This window comes from Phocoena sinus, chromosome 14 (genome assembly GCF_008692025.1).
Source record: "Phocoena sinus isolate mPhoSin1 chromosome 14, mPhoSin1.pri, whole genome shotgun sequence".
Taxonomy (NCBI): Eukaryota; Metazoa; Chordata; class Mammalia; order Artiodactyla; family Phocoenidae; genus Phocoena; species Phocoena sinus.
Window position 1 is genome coordinate 39,321,449 of NC_045776.1, and position 19,760 is coordinate 39,341,208.

At 40.4% G+C, this 19,760-nt stretch overlaps 1 protein-coding gene across 3 annotated transcripts; it reads right to left on the minus strand.

The window, feature by feature from the left end:
• Positions 1-6,936: 6,936 nt before the first annotated feature.
• C14H18orf21 (chromosome 14 C18orf21 homolog) lies at positions 6,937-14,392 on the minus strand. Of its 3 annotated transcripts, none has more exons than XR_004345470.1 (5): positions 14,241-14,392; positions 12,371-14,156; positions 11,655-11,854; positions 9,871-10,070; positions 6,937-7,515 (listed from the first exon to the last, which is right to left on the minus strand). XR_004345470.1 is itself a non-coding variant. In XM_032603283.1 (5 exons), the coding sequence occupies exons 1-5, from the start codon at positions 14,315-14,317 to the stop codon at positions 7,362-7,364; spliced, it is 654 nt and encodes a 217-aa protein (XP_032459174.1). In that variant the 5' UTR covers positions 14,318-14,381; the 3' UTR covers positions 6,937-7,361. The 3 variants fall into 3 exon arrangements, 2 of the variants coding, with proteins under 2 accessions (XP_032459174.1, XP_032459173.1); XM_032603283.1 differs by having other exon boundaries at positions 14,134-14,156; positions 14,241-14,381; XM_032603282.1 differs by having other exon boundaries at positions 14,134-14,174; positions 14,241-14,366.
• Positions 14,393-19,760: the final 5,368 nt, after the last annotated feature.

A 19,760-nucleotide genomic window follows, 5' to 3' on the forward strand; every position in this document is an offset into this window, starting at 1 on the left:
ATTTTTTTGCATGTGGTTGTCCAGTTTTCCTAGCACTATTTATTGAAGAAACTAACCTTTCTTCATTGTATGTTCTTAAGAAAATTTAAGTTTTAAGCTTTTGAGCAGCAAAGAGGCTTGGAAACATATTATAAAGTATCTAAATTGTTTACTTAAAGAGCTTTTAAAAGGTTGAATACAGTCCTAGCCTATCATTTAAAGAATGTTTATCTATGTTCCAGGAAAGACTTACGATAGTTAAACTGTTACTATGTTATTTTTTTTTTAAATTGGAGTATAATTGCTTTACAATGTTGTGTTAGTTTCTGCTGTACAATGAAGTGAGTCAGCTATATGTATACATACCTCCCTCTTGGACCTCCCTCCCACCCCACCCCCCATCCCACCCATCTAGGTCATCACAGAGCACAGAGCTGAGCTTCCTGTGCTTTATAGCAGGTTCCCACTAGCTAGCTATGTTACACATGGTAGTGTATATATGTCAATCCTAATCTCCAAGTTGGTCCCATCCTCCCCTTCCCTGACTGCGTCCACATGTTTGTTCTCTACATCTGCGTCTCCATTCCTGCCCTGGAAATAGGTTCATCTGTACCATTTTTCTAGATTCCATATATATGCGTTAATATACGATATTTGTTTTTCTCTTTCTGACTTACTTCACTCTGTATGACAGACTCTATGTCCATCCACATCTCTACAAATGACCCAATTTCGTTCCTTTTTATGGCCGAGTAATATTCCATTGTATATATGTACCACCTCTTCTTTTTCCATTCATCTGTCATTGGACATTTAGGTTGTTTCCATATCCTGGCTATTGTAAATAGTGCTGCAATGAACACTGGGGCACATGTCCTTTTGAATTTCGGTTTTCTCAGGGTATATGCCCAGGAGTGGGATTGCTGGGTCATATGGTAGTTCTATTTGTAGTTTTTCAAGGAACCTCCATACTGTTCTCCACAGTGGCTGTATCAATTTACATTGCCACCAAGAGTGCAAGAGGGTTCCCTTTCTCCACACCCTCTCCAGCATTTATTGTTTATAGATATTTTGATGATGGCCATTCTGACCAGTGTGAGGTGATACCTTGTTGTAGTTTTTTTTTTTTTTTTTTTTTTTGTGGTACACGGGCCTCTCACTGTTGTGGCCTCTCCCGTTGCGGAGCACAGGCTCCGGATGTGCAGGCTCAGCGGCCATGGCTCACGGGCCCAGCCGCTCCGCGGCATGTGGGATCTTCCTGGACTGGGGCACAAACCCGTGTCCCCTGTATCGGCAGGCGGACTCTCAACCACTGCGCCACCAGGGAAGCCCTTGTTGTAGTTTTGATTTCATTTCTCTAATTAGTGATGTTGAGCATCTTTTCATGTCCTCTTGGCCTCTGTATTTCTCTTTAGAGAAATGTCTATTTAGGTCTTTTGCCCATTTTTGATTGGTTTTTTTGTTTTTTTGATATTGAGCTGCATGAGCTGTTTGTATATTTTGGAGATTAAATCCTTTGTCTGTTGCTTCTTTGGCAAATATTTTCTCCCATTCTGAGGATTGTCTTTTGTCTTGTTTATGGTTTCCTTCTCTGTGCAAAAGCTTTTAAGTCCCATTTGTTTATTTTTGTTTTTATTTTCATTACTCTAGGAGGTGGGTCAAAAAAGATCTTGCACTGGTTTATGTCAAAGAGTGTTTTTCCTATGTTTTCCTCTAAGAGTTTTATAGTGTCTGATCTTACACTTAGGTCTTTGATCCATTTTAAGTTTATTTTTGTGTATGATGTTAGGGAGTGTTCTAATTTCATTCTTTCACATGTAGCTGTCCAGTTTTCCCAGCACCAATTACCGAAGAGGCTGTCTTTTCTCCATTGTGTGTTCTTGCCTCCTTTGTCATAGATTTGGTGACCATAGGTATGTAGGTTTATCTCTGGACTTTCTATCCTGTACCATTGATCTGTATTTCTGTTTTTTGCCAGTACATACTGTCTTGATTACTGTAGCTTTGTGTAATAGTTTGAAGTTGGGGAGCCTGATTTCTCGAGTTCCGTTTTTCTTTCTCAAGATTGCTTTGGCTATTTGGGGTCTTTTGTGTCTCCATACAAATTGTAAAACTTCTTTTTCTAATTCTGTGAAGAATGCCATGGGTAATTTGATAGGGATTGCACTGAATCTGTAGATTGCTTTGGGTAGTATAGTCATTTTCAAAATATTGATTCCTCCAGTCCAAAAACATGGTATATTTTTCCATCTGTTTGTGTCATCTTTGACTTCTTTCATTGGTATTTTATAATTATCTTTTTTTTTAATTGGAGCATAGTTGCTTTACAATACTGTGTTAGTTTATAATGTACAGCAAAGAGAATCAGCTAAACATATACACATATCGCCTCCTTTTTGGTTTTCCTTCTCATTTAGGTCACCACAGAGCACTGAGTAGGGTTCCCTGTGCTATACAGTATATAGTTTTCTGAGTACGGGGTTTTTTGCCTCCTTAGGTAGGTTTATTTCTAGGTATTTTATTCTTTTTGTTGCAATGGTAAATGGGATTGTTTCCTTAATTTCTCTTTCTGATCTTTCATTGTTAGTGTATAGGAATGCAAGAGATTTCTGTGCATTAATTTTGTATCCTGCAACTTTAACAAACTCATTGATTAGCTCTGGTAGTTTTCTGGTGGCATCTTTAGGATTTTCTATGTATAGTATCATGTCATCTGCAAACAGTGAGTTTTACTTCTTTTCCAATTTGGATTCCTTTTATTCCTTTTTCTTCTCTGATTGCCATGGCTAGGACTTCCAAAACTATGTTGAGTAATAGTGGAGGGTAGACACCCTTGTCTTATTCCTGATCTTAGAGGAAATGCTTTCAGGTTTTCACCATTGAGAATGATGTTTGCTGTGGGTTTGTCATATATGGCTTTTATCATGTTGAGGTAGGTTTCCTCTGTGCTGACTATCTGGAGAGTTTTTATCATAAATGGGTGTTGAATTTTGTTAAAAACTTTTTCTGCATCTATTGAGATGATCATATGGCTTTTATTCTTCAATTTGTTAATATGCTGTATCATATTAATTGATTTGTGTGTATTGAAGAATCCTTGCATCCCTGGGATAAATCCCACTTGATTATGATGTATGATCCTTTTAATGTGTTGTTGGATTCTGTTTGCTAGTATTTTGTTGATTATTTTTGCGTCTATGTTCATCAGTGTTATTGGTCTGTAATTTTCTTTTTCTGTGATATCTTTCTATGGTTTTGGTATCAGGCTGATGGTGGCCTCGTAAAATGAAAGTGGGAACGTTCCTCCCTCTGCAAATTTTTGGGAAGAGTTTCAGAAGGATAGGTGTTAGCTCTTCTCTAAATGTTTGATAGAATTCTCCTGTAAAGCCATCTGGTCCTGGACTTTTGTTTGTTGGAAGATTTTTAATCACAGTTTCAATTTCATTACTTTGATTTGTCCGTTTATATTTTCTAATTCTTCCTGATTCAGTCTTGGAAAGTTGTACCTTTCTAAGAATTTGTCAATTTCTTCCAGGTTGTCCATTTTATTGCCATGTAGTTGCTTGTAGTAGTTTCTTATGATCCTTTCTATTTCTGCATTGTCAGTTGTAATTTCTCCTTTCTCATTTCTAATTTTATTGATTTGCGTCCTCTCCTGTTTTTTCTTGATGAGTCTGGCCTAAGGTTTACCAGTTTTGTTTATCTTCTCAAAGAACCAGCTTTTAGTTTTATTGATCTTTGCTATTTTTTTCCTCCATTTCTACTTCATTTATTTCTGCTCTGATCTTTATGATTTCTTTCCTTCTACTGACTTTGGGGTTTTTTGTTTTTGTTCTTTTTCTAGGTGCTTTAGGTGTAAGATTAGATTGTTTTGAGATTTTTCTTGTTTCTTGAGGTGAGATTGAATTGCTATAAACTTCCCTCTTAGAACTGCTTTTGCTGCATGCCACAGGTTTTGGGTTGTCGTGTTATCACTGTCATTTGTTTCTAGGTGTCTTTTTATTTCCTCTTTGATTTCTTCAGTGATCTCTTGGTTATTTAGCAGCACACTGTCTAGCCTCCATGTGTTTGTGGGGTTTTTTACAGTTTTTTTTCCTGTAATTGATTTCTAATCTCATAGCGTTGTGGTCAGAAAAGATACTTGATACGATTTCAATTTTCTTAAATTTTCTGAGGATTGATTTGTGACCCAAGATGTGATCTATCCTGGAGAATGTGCTGTGTGCACTTGAGGAGAAAGTGTATTCTGCCACTTTTGGGTGGACTGTCTTATAAATATCAATTAAATCTATCTGGTCTATTGTGTCATTTCAAGCTTGTGTTTCCTTACTAATTTTCTGTCTGGATGATCTATTGGTGTAAGTGGGATGTTAAGGTCCCCCACTATTATTGTGTTACTGTCGATTTCCCCTTTTGTAGCTGTTAGCACTTTCCTTATGTATTGAGGTGCTCCTATTTTGGGTGCATAAATATTTATAATTGTTATATCTTCTTTTGGATTGATCCCTTGATCATTAGGTAGTGTCCTTATCTCTTGTAACAGGCTTTATTTTAAAATCTATTTTATCTGATATGAGTATTGCTACTCCAGCTTTCTTGTGATTCCCGTTTGCATAGAATATCTTTTTCCATCCCCTGACTTTCAGTCTGTATGTGTCCCTAGGTCTGAAGTGGGTCTCTTGTACACAGCATATATATAGGTCTTATTTTTGTATGCATTCAGCCAGTCTGTGTCTTTTGGTTGGAGCATTTAAGTCATTTACATTTGAGGTAATTATCGATATGTATGTTCCTATTACCATTTTCGTAATTGTCTTGGGTTTGTTTTTGTGGGTCTTTTTCTTCTCTTGTATTTCCTGCCTAGAGAAATTCCTTTAGCATTTGTTGTAAAGCTGGTTTGGTGGTGCTGAATTCTCTTAGCTTTTGCCTATCTGTAAAGCTTTTGATTTCTCTATCAAATCTGAATGAGATCCTTGCTGGGAAGACTAATCTTGGTTGTAGGTTTTTCCCTTTCATCACTTTAAATATGTCCTGCCCCTCCCTCTTGGCTTGCAGAGTTTCTGCTGAAAAATCAGCTGATAACTTTATGGGGATTCCCTTATATGTTATTTTTTGCTTTTCCCTTGCTGCTTTTAATATTTTTTTCTTTGAATTTAATTTTTGTTAGTTTGATTAATATGTGTCTTGGTGTGTTTCTCCTAGGGTTTATCCTGTATGAGACTCCCTGTGCTTCCTGGACTTGGGTGGCTATTTCCTTTCCCAATTTAGGGAAGTTTTCAACTATAATCTCTTTGAATATTTTCTCAGATCCTTTCTATTTCTCTTCTTCTTCTGGGACCCCTGTTATTTGAATGTTGGTGAGTTTAGTGTTGTCCCAGAGGTCTCTGAGACTGCTTTCCATTCTTTTCATTCTTTTTTCTTTACTCTGCTCCTTGGCAGTTATTTCCACCATTCTATCTTCCAGCTCACTTATTTGTTCTTCTGTTATAATCCTGTTGATTCCTTCTAGTGTGTTTTTCATTTCAGTTATTGTGTTGTTCATCTCTGTTTGTTCTTTAGTTCTTCTAGGTCTTTGTTAAACATTTCTTGTATTTTCTCAGTCTGTGCCTCCATTCTATTTCCGAGATTTTGGATCATCTTTCCTATCATTACTCTGAATTCTTTTTCAGGTAGTTTGCCTATTTCCTCTTCATTTATTTGGTCTTGTAGGTTTTTAACCTTGCTCCTTCATCTGTAGTATATTTTTTTTGTCATCTCATTTTTTTTGATGGGTGAGACTGTGTTCCTGTCTTACTGGTTGTTTGGAATGAGGCTTCCAGCACTGGAGTTTGCAGGCAGTGGGTAAAGCTGGGTCTTGGTGCAAGATGAGAAACTCTGGGAGACCTGACTCCAAGGAATATTCCCTGGGGTCTGAGGTTGTCTGTTAGTCCAGAGGTTCAGACTCAGTGCTCCCACCACAGGAGCTCAGGCCTGACCCCTGGCCCATGAACCAAGATCCCGCATGCCACGCAGCAAAAAAAAAAAAAAAAAACCCAACATGGCGCATAACAATAACAAAGAATAAGAAATAAAATAAAATTAGAAAACTAACAGATATATTAGAAACAATAAAAGTTTAAATGAAACAACAACTGGAAGAGAAAACAGAACCACAATAGCCAAAAAAAAATGCCAGAAAAGGCCTTGGCTTAGGCAGGGCGTGGGGCTTAGGCAAGGGTGGGGGGTTTAGGCAGGGGGCTGGGGCCTATGCTTAGGACCCACGGGGCCAGAAAAGGCCCAAGTGGGGGGCGGGGCTTAGGCTCAGCACAGCTGGATGGGGCCCTGGAGTGCTGCCAGCCTCAGAGTGCAGAGTATCAGGGCCAGGACCTCAGCAGGCTCGCCAGGGCCCAAGTGGGTGCGGGAAATGATAGCTATGTTCCCCCCCAATCCTCATACCCCAAGGGTCCATCCCCATTCACCTCTACTCTTCCTCCCCCATCCTCCAATGCCCCCACACAGCCAGAGGGGGCCCTGGAGGGTGGAGGACAAGGCCCGTGACCCCAGCAGGCTCCCTGGGGCCCAAGTGGGCAGGGGAAATGCTAGCTGTGCTCCCCTCCGATCCTCTGAATCCCCGAGGGCTTCTCCGCATCCCTGTTGATCCCCTCACAGCGAGTGGGCCTCTCGAGGCATGGGAACCCTTCCCCTACCGCCACCCCTCAGGGGTGCCAGTCCCATTCCACCTCTACTTCTCCTCCCCCCTCGCTCCCCCGCCCATGTTCTGCCTTATCTTTTGGGGGTTCCTGCCATACCCTTGGGTGTCAAGGTCCCCCACCAGCATCTGGTAGGTGCCCTAGTTGTGAGGAGACGCAGACTCTGCGTCCTCCTACTCCACCATCTTGACTCTGCCTCCCCATGTTATGTTCTGATATAAATTTTAGACCTAAAAATAAGTCTTCACCAGAGCAAATGAAATGCCACTTATGGTGAAATATTATACTTTATTGTTTTTCTGAATTATCAATAAGGTTACAGACACCTAGAAAGGAGTAAGCACACCTCTCATAAAGATCTCAATTTCCTTATGAAAGAAAATGACATAATGAAAACTTAAGGGAGGAGAAAATAATAATATAACCACTCAATTCCATATATATCTTTACTACTTACAAGGACCTTTCATATATTTTTGATCCTCACAATCACCTGGTGAGGTAGGCAGGTTTCAGTTTCATTCTAATGAGGTATTTTCTCCATAAACACTGAAGAATGCCAAGAAAAGTTTGCTCTTGAACCCTAGTTTCCATGTATTTTAAGAATAAATAAGTTCTTTAAAAAGTAGGTTTTCTGACTAACTTTAGTTTCAGAAATTACATTAAACATTTCTTATTTTCATAGTCCATCCTTTACAAAGAAGACAAGAAATTTCTGAAGTCCACCTTTGGATTCTTTTCAGATTCACTCTGACTAAGCAACATTTTTAGTTGAGAGAAGTGTTTCTTTGTTTTGCTAACATTCTTTGAGGAGCAAATGGTTGTTGACTGTCCAGATTTAGCTGTTCTGAAAAGAAACATAAAGCCACACTTAGGTATACTGACAAACAACAGTTCTTCCTTCTTAGCCTAGATACCTGCTACTAGAATCGTTTTCTACTGTTCCATAATTATGGCCATATATGAGCAGTGGCTGTACCCAGCAAAGTCATTCCAATTTTATTTAAAAATCTCCTCACTAAACAGGCTACGGGCAACATTTAGGAGGTATAATGGGTGGTTCTGGAAGCTTCTTTCACCACCTGAAAGAGAAAGCTAAAGGCAAAGTGTCATCAGGTCTGAGTTCCTTGTAAGTCTGACACCAAGATTCATGACAGTTCTAAGCAAGGACTTTAAAAACATATTTTTTCTTCACAGCTCAAGACCACTTCTTTCTCAAAAATGAAGAATATCAACCTACACATATAGGTACCATTCCATTGTATTTTCGCCCCTACAGTATAAGCTCCATGGGGCAGACACTTTGTATGACTAACTGTATATTCCAGTGCTTTTTAACAGTGCCAAGCACAGAGGACGCCCTCTAAAAATATCCACTGAATAGATGATTCCCCATCTGGTATGTGTGTATTTATGCCTTGTTCTATTTCCTTCCTTCTAATTGTGTTCATCCCCCCAAACAATATTTGGGATTTGTCAGTCTCATTCCTCTTCTGACTCCCCATCCATGATAAATGTGAAATAGCTTTCTCTTTCCTGCATATATCTAAGAAGGAGTCTGGTCTAAATGCAATTGAATTATTTTAACTATGCCAAATGTTCTTTTATCTGCACATGTCCAATAAAGTAGAAACTTCCATGATGAATTCCTATTGTATCAAACATCAAAATAACTAGGAATATAGAGAAAACTGGACTTGAAATTTTAAATGTCAAACCCAATATAAAAAACCTCAATTCAGTAAAAACAAATAATCCAGTCCTTGCTGAATTTTGTTATTGATTTTCAAGAAACTACCAGACTCTTTTGTAACAAAATGTTTGTTTAAAAATTCCTTTCACAGTTTCTATGGAGCTAAATTTATTGATTAGCATAGTGAAGAGTGTATTGAGGATTATTAAAAATAAAACATGTGCCCAGTCACACAGTTAACTTAGTATCATTTCACAAATCCCTATTCAGTTAGATTTCCACAGGAATTTCTGATACAGGAAACAGCAAGAACAAAGGTTTAGAGCAGGAAAGTAAACTGAGTGGTTCAGTTTTGCTGACACATAAGATGAATTAAGGCAAGTAAGAGAGGCAGACAGATTGGTGCCAGGTAGTGGGGGCTGGAAATCCATAATGGAGTATTTGTTCCATATGCTACAGAGTGAGGTGCTAAAGCTTCTAATCAGAACTGTGCTTTTGGACTTCCTGGTGGCACGGTGGTTAAGAATCCGCCTGTCGGGGCTTCCCTGGTGGCGCAATGGTTGAGAGTCCGCCTGCCGAGGCAGGGGACACGGGTTCGTGCCCCAGTCCGGGAAGATCCCACATGCCGTGGAGCAACTAAGCCCGTGCGCCACAACTACGGAGCCTGCGCTCTACAGCCCACGTGCCACAACTATTGAGCCCACATGCCACAACTACTGAGCCTGCACTCTACAGCCCATGAGCCACAACTACTGAGCCCATGTGCCACAACTACTGAAGGCCTCATGCCCAGCACCCGCGCTCCGCAACAAGAGAAGCAACCCCGTGAGCCTAGAGCTCATGCTCCACAACAAGAGAAGCCACTGCAAGGATAAGCCCATGCACCACAACGAAGAGCAGCCCCTGCTTGCCACAACTAGAGAAAGCCTGCATGCAGCAATGAAGACCCAACGCAGTGAAAGATAAGTGAACAAATAAATACATTTATAAAAATAAAAATAAAAAATATCAGATTAGAAGCACTTGAAACTAGGAGCAGGAAGACTCAGGGAAGTATTGTAGTAGTCCTGACAAAGAGTGAATAATGACCTGAACAGACAGCAGCAGCAGGGAGAAAAAGGAAAGAATAGCTGCAGACACCTTGGAAGCAGGATGGATAGAAACTGGCGACTCACTGGACCAAGACTGAGCAAGTAGGATTGTCAACTATACTCACCATTTCAGGTCAGAATGTCTAGAAGGGCATGTTCATTTACAGAATAAAGAACTTAGGAGGATGGGCAGGTTTGAGTAGTTACCTGTGGGGACATGTAGGGGTGGGAAGTGGATATATTTAATAGGCAGCTGGGGACAGGTCCAGGGAGAGACTGGAAGCAGAGGAACACACCTGGAAGTCAGTGCAGTGATGACTTCCTCAACTGCATGGCAATTTCAGGGAGTGTATTAACAGAGAAATTAGAACTCATGGGTTAACACTGGTAATTTAAATAACTTAATGGATTAAGATACCTGAAAATCAATGCTGGGCTCTTGGCTTTGGAACCAGACATATCATGATTTAGTTTTGCAGAACTTAGAGTCTTTCTCTCTGGGGTCTTTAGGCTGAGTTTACTCGCAGGAGTGGTAGGATTGCTCTTCAATGTTGATAGAAAGCTTCTACTTTTACCATGATGTTTAACTGTTCTGTTGCATGTTTTACAAGTAATCAACTGCCATAAAAAGAAGAAATAGTGGGTCTGATTTCTCTTGTAATTTAATCCAATAAACTGCATGCTCATTAAATTCATATACATAAGGGACTAAACCAGGTACTACAGGGTGAGTAACAAAGGCTGCCCTCAGCAAGCTTGTAAACTAGCAGCAGGAACCAGACAAGACACAAATTTAAAAGAAAATCTTCAATAAAAAGTCAATGGCTAAACATTTGTATATAATTTAAAACACCTTTTTAAAGATGATAAAGTCTTTACTTTCTCAATGTAAAACCGTGTTTGGCGGGGAATGGAGGAGACTGGGAATGATACCCTTTAGCATCTGGAAAGTTGTTCTTTATAACAATAGTAGACATTTAGCAGTTTTTTGCAGACAAACTCCAAGCCTTTTCCCAATACAACAATGGCAAAATATCACTGAAAATTTAACTGACTCTTTCAAACCTTTTATTCCTGTAAATACAGGTCTAAAGCAATTTATAAAACCAATCAAATGAATCCTCACATTCTCATACTTCTTCACTTCATTAGCGATAGAGGTTGACTTTCTTTTCAGGATTCATTTTTCAACACATGGTTCATTTTATAGCTAAATGCCTTTCTTCTACATATCTGACTCACAAGGCACAGGATTCAGCCCAGGCCTCAACAAAATTAACAGAAACTAGTTTAGCTGAGAAGTACTCTGATGTTCATGAGCAGGTAAAAATGCATTTACAGAGGTCTATTTAGGTTACTTTATGCTTTCTATAAACAATCAATTTTATGACAAAGCAAAATTCATCTACCTGTCCAATTATGGTAAACTCCTAAATATGGCAGTTCCAATCTAAGTTATTACCAACTGTAGTCTTGGGCCAGACATAATCTGTCATAATGTCCAGAATGCCCAGCACAGTGCCTGGTAGTAAGCAAGCACTCGAATAGTTGATAAATGTTAACACAAAACATGCAGATAAAGTGTATCTGATACTGGTCTCTATACAGTAAACCGAGTAATTTGCTTTTGGTTGTTTTATTGCACTTAACATCCCCAATACACAGCGTTGTCTGGCATAAGATAGATCCTCAATAAATGTTTGATGAATGAACATAAGATGCACTTACCTTTGTTGGGCATAAATTTAAATACATACTCTGACATGGAGCGGAGGTGACTGAAGAAGTAACACTGGTACCTAATACATAAGGCAAGAGCCTTATGTATATCTAATACATACTGCTGTTCAAAGAAAGGAACCATTAGCTGAAAAAATAATTTAGTGGTAACTGCAGTTCAGGTGAAGTCACACTGGTGAGCTCAAGAAATTCTCAACTTTGTGAAAATAACTGTGCTCAGCAATAAGATCTGGGCAATTGAGAGTTCACGATGTTTGGTTTTAGGTAATTGTGAAAAACAAAAATAAGCTGTACTCTTGATGAAACAGTAATCACTAGAAAGAAATCCTATGTATATATTTTGACAATCTAAATATACTACTACAAACCTCTGAGTTATATTCAGGCTAATTCTTAACCTCATCTTAAGTGAAAGAAAAGAAAATTCTGGTTTACTTATACATACTGGAATTGAAATCTTACCAATACACTTGTGGAGTCTTTGTACTTTTTCAAAATTTTTGCTTCTTTAAAACTGAGTGTATAATTTCTTGCTTCTCGATTAAGAAGTTTCTGTATTTTGGGTGTCAATTTGGGTTTGGGTTTGAGACGTACTCGAGACTTATCCTGAACCAGCAACTGGAAACAGTATGGACACGTTCCTTCAAAAGTGCTTTTATCATCTAAAATTATACAAATGAAACTCATGAGTCAGCAAACAGAATATTTTGTTACTGTAAACTATCAATATTATAAATGCAAAAGAGTACATTATTTAATACAAGCAAATATACATTTTCCTTAAGCACACACTCAAAATATGAGAATTTACAAAAACATAAATCAGCAATAATTTATTTTATAAAACACTATAATTCTATCCATTCACTCCTTTTAGCAACAGATAGGTAAGTCCCCACCCTTTGCTACATTGTTCATTACTTGCTACCAAGTAAAAAAGGCTGTATTTCTCATCAATTTTACAAACACATTTATCACAAAATAACAAATTATATTGTGACTTTTCTTTTTACAACAATTAGCACAATTTTGTGGTTGTGAGCTGGGCTTTGTCTGCAGTACAAGGTAACAGGACAACAGACTTGCCCCAGGACCTTTATGCAATCAAGAAAGCATTCACTGATCATCTACCATGCTAGGCTGTGGAGACATAAATATGGAAGTAAAGGAGTTGCTACCTTTATAGAACTCACGCTCTTGGGGAGCCCTAAACAAATAAAGATAAGATTGGTAAAAACTGCAACAGAATATGATTTAAATGCCCTGAAAATTATTAAACTCTGCATAGACTAGCCAGAAACACTTCCAACAGGCTTGAAAAAAGTCATCACAGGTGACTGTAAACTCTTATCTGTATTTGGAAATGGCATCTATCATTGGTAACGGGCTTTCAGGTACAAGTACAGTGAAAAAGCAAGCATGGTTATTTAGGGAAAGGTGAGGTGTGAAGGTGATGCTGCTAAAAAGGAAGGTGGGCACACTATCTGTTATTCAATAAATATTTATTGGTGAGCCCTGTGTTAAGTGCTAGGGATAGACAGCACTACAAAAAGCCAAAGACCATGTTCGTAACTTAGCTCTGCCAAATGTAAAATTCATTCATATTTACTGAGTGACAGTTAAGTGCCAAGCACTGTTCTGGGTGTGGGAAATACCACAGAGAACAAAGGACAATTCATGCAGAGAGACAATGAATACAACAATGCCAAATGTTAAGTGCTGGGGAGAAAAAAGAAATACAGGAAAAGGGGAATGGGGCGTAGCGATGGAGCTGCTATAATCTTAAATAGGGCAGCCAGTGAAGGCTTTGTGGGGTGACATTTGCAAGAGACCAGAAGGAAGTGAAGGAAGAATCCAAGGAGATATGTGAGGTAAGATTTCCAGGTAGAAGGGCAGGTGCAAAGGCCGTGAAACAGCACAGGGGCCTGGCAGTGGTTGGAGTTCAGTGAACAAAAGGGAGAGCAGGTCGGAGAGGTAATGCAGACCTATGACATAGGGCCATGAAGTCCCTTTAAAAGATTTTCACTTTTACTCTGAGATGGGCAGTTATTTCAGAGTTGGTAGCAGAGAAGTGACATGATCTAGCTTAGGTTTCTATTAGGCTCACGTTGGCTGCTAGATTGAGAATGGACTGTAGAAATGCATGGGAGCTATTGCCAATAATCCAGGAGAGAAACTGATGGCTTGGACCACGGTGGTAAGTTGGATGTGGAGAGAAGTGGCTAGATATTGGATATATTTTAAAGCCATTGGGATTTCTGGCGTACTGGCTTGGGGAGGAAGGCGGCTGTTAGTGAGTCAAGAGTGGCTCCTAGGTTTGGGGGCTAATTCTTAAGGATGGGGTTACCATTTACTGAAATGGGAATAACTGGAGGAGGCGGGTTGTCGTGTTGGGGGATAAAGCTTGAATTTTCGCCTAGCATAATATTCAAAAAAAGTTGTCAACGTATCTGGATGAGCCTAGGATTCGCGGGAGTGGTCTGGACTGGGGATATAAATTTGTAAGTCCTCAGTATGCAGAATTTAAAGGCCATGAGAGTGGATGAAAAACTGTCACCAAGGAATTGAGTGTAGCTAGAAAAAACGTCCAAGGGATGAGTCTTGGGACACTCCAACATTTGTAAGTTGGGGAAATTAGAAGAAACCAGCAAAACAGAAGTACTGGATAAAGAGGTAGGAGGTGAACTTTGTGATGGTCCGGAAGCCAAGTGAGAAAACTATTTCGAATAGCCAGATCAATGCGTCAAATGCCGCTAATAGGTCAGGCAAGATAAGGCACGTTAAGGAATTTGGATTTTTTACGAAACTGAGAAGCCTCTCGAGGGGGTTTATTATGGCAGTGGGTCGATCCGATTCTTTTGGATCATCCTGAGTGTTGTGGGGAATGAAGGCGAGCGGGGCGACGACAGCCTGACCCACAACCAACGGGCGTCCTCCCTACCGTGTGACGAACCGTAGGCCCAGCTGCAAAAGAGAAAGAGACTCATAAGGGACAAGGAAACACCCTCTAGCGGCTAGCCTCCCGCTCCCCCTCCCTCCCTCTCTTACAGGAGATAGCGGGCCTGGCCCGGGCAGCTATCCTGTAGTTTCCGCGCCGCAGCCTCAAGGTAGTGCTTCTGCCTCATAGCCACCGCCACCTCTCCACCGCTGAGACCCAGTCACAAAAAGAAACTCCGGAAACCGGATTCCCAACGTGGCGGACTTTGACGTCGGGATAAGAGCTTCCTCCGGAAACAGGTGCCCTAGGCTGAAGGGTTCCGGTGCCTTCACGTCCGGTCCGGCGCGCAGGCGACCCTCCCCCCGCCGTTGGCCCCGCCCCCCGGGTCCCACCCCGCCCCCCGGGTCCCACCCCGTCCCCGCGGGCGAGGTGGCGATCACCTCTGACGTTTGTGTGGGCGGAGCAGCTTGACTGGGCAGGGGTGGCAGCGTCAGGAGCCGAGGGTGCCGCCCGCCTCTCCGTCTTTGTCTGGTAGCCTCCTTTACCATACCCCTGTCGTCATTTCATCAGCCCCCGTCGCCCTCTAAATTTGCGGGCTGGGGTACTGACTTGGGCCGCGGCGGGCGGAAGCGCGGTCCGCAGGGGGCAGCTGGGAGAAGCGAGGCCTCGAGCTTCCTTCCTAACTTCCGTCAACTGAAATTCACATGACATAACGTTAACCAATTTTAGGTGAACAGCTCAGCGATGTTTAGTACAATGGCAGTGTTGTGCAAACACCACTGTTACTAGTTTGGAAACATTTCTATCAGCCTACCGGTACCCCATTAGCAGTTACTCCCCATTCTTCCCTCCCTCCCAGCCCCTGGCAACCACTAGTCTGCTTTTTGTCTCTATGGATTTACCTATTCTGGACATATCATATAAATGGAATCATACATGGAATCTCTTGTGTGAGGCTTCTTCCATTTAGTATAATGTTTTTGAGGTTCATCCACTTTGCAGCCTATATCAGAACTTCATATCTTTTTATGGCCGAGTAATATTATGTTGTATGTATGTACCATGTATTGTTTATCCATTCATTCATTGATAGACATGTGAGTTGTTTCTACCTTTTGGCTATTGTGAATAATGCTGCTATGAACTTGAACATGTATTTGCTGCTGTATCTGTTTTCTATTCTTTTGGATTTATACCTAGCAGTGAAATTGCTGGGTTTTACTATAATTCCATTTTTAACAAGGATTCCAGTTTCTCCACATCCTCACCAACACTCATTTTCTGGTTTTTTAATTCTAACCATCCTAGTAGTGTGAAGTAGCACCTCTTTGTGGTTTTGATTTGCATTTGTCTAATGGCTAATGATGTTAAGCATCTTTTCACGTGTTGTTGGCAATTTGTATATCTTTGAAGAAATGTCTGTTCCACTTCTTTGCCCATGTTTAAATTGGATTATTTGCCTTTTGTTGTTGAGTTGTTAGAGTTTTTAAAAAATATATTCTGAAAAAAAAAAGGAAAAAAAATATTCTGGATACTAAACCCTTATTTATCCTTCATTTTTAAGTTCAGGAAGGAGTCAAATGATGCAAAAGTTTGTAAAGAGAAACTATATATTTACCCCTATATAGACATATTTTAATTTTTCAGAAGAAAAGTTATTACGTCTGCTCTTCCCACCTTTCCATCCTGCTTCTGTGAGGTGATCAACATTAGCAGTTGGGTCTCTTCTCCTTCTATGACCTTCAACATGTAAGCACTTGTATGAATGTATAAATATCCCCAATCGCCATCACCACACAAACAACAACAAGAAGACATACACAAAAACCAAAAATAGAATGTTAGTCCTTTACGATATAACTTGCCTTTTTCCTTAACAACAGGCCACAAACATCTCTCCAGTATACACAGTTCTCACATGTACTTTTTTTTTTTTTCGGTATGCGGGCGTCTCACTGTTGTGGCCTCTCCCGTTGCGGAGCACAGGCTCCGGACGCGCAGGCTCAGCGGCCATGGCTCACGGGCCCAGCCGCTCTGCGGCATGTGGGATCTTCCTGGACCGGGGCACGAACCCGTGTCCCCTGCATTGGCAGGCGGACTCTCAACCACTGCGCCACCAGGGAAGCCCTCACATGTACTTTTTTTTTTTTTTTTTTTTTCACATGTACTTTTTAATAGCTGACAATATTACAAAATGTAATGAACCATAATTTATTTTCCTATTGATGAACATTCAATTTTTTTTCAGTTCTTTGCTAGTTCAACTAGTATACCAGCAAATATCTTGTATATGCTAATGCTTTTTATTTCTTTTGTCTGAATTCCTAAAAGAGAAATCACTGAGTGGAATGATATCCATATTTTAATTTGCTAGATCATTCAAAAAAGGTTGTAGCAATTCACATTCCCAGCATCAATATGTGAGAGAACTGGGTCAAACTGGATGAGTGAAAAGGCGAAGGTCATTAGTTCACTTAAATACCGGTGAGATAAAGCCTCTATTCATTTATTTCTTGATGATTTGCATTTTCTTTTGTGAAAAGAAATCGTCACTGGGTTGTTTATCAGTTTCTAGGAATCTTTGTATTTTGGTGAAATTCATCCTCTGCTTGTCATTTATGACGCAATGTTTCCTCACTTAACTCTTATCCTTGGCAAGGTTTATAGCATTTTTGCCACACAAGATTTTGTATGTGGTCAAAATCTGCACGATTGGGTCTGGGTTTTCTGTATAGTGTTAAAGGGCCTCGTTTATGCTGAAGCTAGACAACTGACTATTCATCCAAATGTTTTTCTCATACTTTTCTAGTTTGGTTTCTTCCATATACATCTCTTTTTTTTAAATAAATTTATTTATTTTATTTATTTATTTTTGGCTGCGCTGGGTCTTCGTTACTGCGTGTGGGCTTTCTCTAGTTGCGGCGAGCAGGGGCTACTCTTCGTTGCAGTGCACGGTCTTCTCAGCGTGGTGGCTTCTCTTGTTGCCGAGCACGGGTTCTAGGTGCACGGACCTCAGTAGTTGTGGCACGTGGGCTCAGTAGTTGTGGCTCATGGCCTCTAGAGCGCAGGCTCAGTAGTCGTGGGGCTTAGTTGCTCCATGACATGTGGTATCCTCCTGGACCAGGGCTTGAACCCATGTACCCTGCATTGGCAGATGGATTCTCAACCACTGCGCCACCAGGGAAGTCTCTCTTCCATGTACATCTTTAAACCGTATGAACTGTATTTTCACTTAAGTATGAGGTAGAACATATAACTGGAATTTTTTCCAGATGGACAGCAAGTTATGCAAAGATCCCTTACTAGCTAAACTAGTCTTTTTCTACTGGAGTTGAAGTTTAAAAAAATATGCACTGAACACTGCATATGTGCCAGGCACTTTTTAAAGTGTCTTGTATTAATTCACGTCATCCTCACAACCCCGTGGCATAGGTGAAATGTCAGCTTATCTATATAAGTTTTTTTAAAATAAAGTTGCATCTGCTTCTAGATTTTTTTTGTTTCACTAGCCAGTAAAGCAGAAGAGGAGAAATGCACTGTATACACATGTGTACATACTCCCCTGGCCCCCAGCACTTTCCTTCAGCTGTTTCCTTCTATCTGCTCTGAACACCGCACTCCTATAACCAGATGCCTCGTCAGCACCACTACTTGCATCACAACTTATTTTCTCAGACACCGTGGGGCCTAGATAGCACCCTTGGCTTCCCCCACCAAAGAGCCATTGCTGCTGCTGCTTCCCACCCCTTGTAGCCACTCCACCCACAAGCTCTGCGGGCTCCCAGTCAGAGGCAGATCACGACTCTGCCCACTTCTCCTCACACCTAGGCCATCCTCTCTTCTTTTGCCTGCATCCCTACCTTGGCTCCTACATTCTTTTCCTGCTTCCTTTCTCCCAGTCCATTCTTCACAGGGCAGACAAAGTGACATTCTTAAAATGTAAATCGTTTGGGGGGACATGGAGTATCCTCTGCAAGCTCCTCGTTGCACTTGGAACACAAGCTCCTTGCCCTGCTCTCCAGGGCCCCATGTGGCTGGCTGGTCACTGCCCCACCGCAGACCTCACCTTGTCTCACCTACCTATACTCATACTGCTCCTGTCTTGCCAGCCTTCTCTCTGTCACTCAACATATCCTGCTCAGACCCACCCCAGGGCCTTGGCTTTGAATGAGGATCCTTTCCGTGGCTACTTTTCCTCCTCATTCATCTTGGCTCAAATATCACTCTCTCAGAGAGGTGTTCCTTGACCACCCAATAAAGAACTGCTCCTGGCCCACCCACCAAGTCACTCTCTGCCATAACTAGTTTTTATTGTTGTCATAGTAACCTCACTATCTGAAATTGCCTTATTTGTTCATGGTTGACCTGTTCTCCTCCTGAATGCCTTGGCAGCAGGACTTGGTCTGTCCTTTTTGTTGCTCTTTACGTGGACCCCAGCCCAGGGCCTGGCAACAGAGCAGGGGCTCAATAAGGAGCTGCAAAATCATACTGGAAAGAAAGGAAGTTGAAGGGGTTGAAAAGAAAACTAGATTGGCCATGAGTTGACAGTTGTTGGCAGTGAGTTTGTTATGTTTATTTATTATTTTAAACTTTTTATTATGAAAACTCTCAAACATATACAAAATAATCACCATAATATAATGAACCTTTATATATACATCACACAGCAACTCTCAGCATCCTGGCATTCTTGTTTCATCTCTAACTCTCCCTACTCCCCTTCAGTTATAATAACAATTGTAAACATTTTTAAGGAAAAATGTACTTATGTTGAAATATACAAATCTTAAATGTACAATTTAAAAAGTGAGGATACTCCTATCAAGATATAGAACATTTCCAACCCCCTGGAAGAGGAACTACACTCTATCAAGATTTTCCTCATCCCATAAGTCCCTGTAGTGATCTTTCCCAGTCACCTGCCCCTCAAAGAGGCACCACTTTTCTTCTCCTTCTCTTCCTCCTCTTCCTCCTCTTCCCCCTCCTTCTTCTCCTTCTCCTTCTCCTTCTCCTTCTCCTTCTTCTTCTTCTTCTTCTTCTTCTTCCTCTTCTTCTTCTTCTTCTCCTTCTTCTTTTTCTTCTATCATATATTAGTTTCACCTGTCCAGAATTTCATACAAGTGGAATCATATGATATACACTTTTCACATAAATTAGTTATGACTTTCTAGAACTTCACATTAATGGATTGAAATAGTATGTACTTCTTTTACTGTTTTTATTGCTGGGTGGCATTCCATTTTATGGTTATACTACATTTTGTTTATTCATTCACCTGTTGAACATTTGGACTGTTTCCAGTTTTTGTCTATTTTAAATAGAGCTGTGATTAACATTGTTACACAAATCTTTTTGTAACCTATATTTTCACTTTTCTTGGGTAAATAATAGTAGAATTTCTTGGTCAAATGAGCATGTTTAACTTTATAAGAAATGGGCAAATATTTTTCCAAGGTATTTGGATCGCTTTGGATTCTCATCAAGAATGTATGACAGTTCCAGTTGCTCCACATTTTTGCTAATGTTTGGTGTTGTCAGTCTTTTAACTTTTGAACTATTGTAATGGTATGGAATGATATCTCTTTGTGGTTTCAATATTCACTTGACTGGTGAATAATGATATTGAGCAC

Bases quoted from the DNA above. Each gene is read 5' to 3' on its own strand.
- C14H18orf21 (XM_032603282.1), bottom strand. From the start codon at position 14,317: ATGAGGCAGAAGCACTACCTTGAGGCTGCGGCGCGGAAACTACAGGAT. The intron at 14,175-14,240 runs GTAAGAGAGGGA...GTCCCTTATGAG, and splicing joins GGCCAGGCCCGCTATCTCCT to TCTCTTTCTCTTTTGCAGCT. The intron at 10,071-11,654 runs GTAAGATTTCAA...TTTTTATGGCAG, and splicing joins AAGACTCCACAAGTGTATTG to TTGATTACTTGTAAAACATG.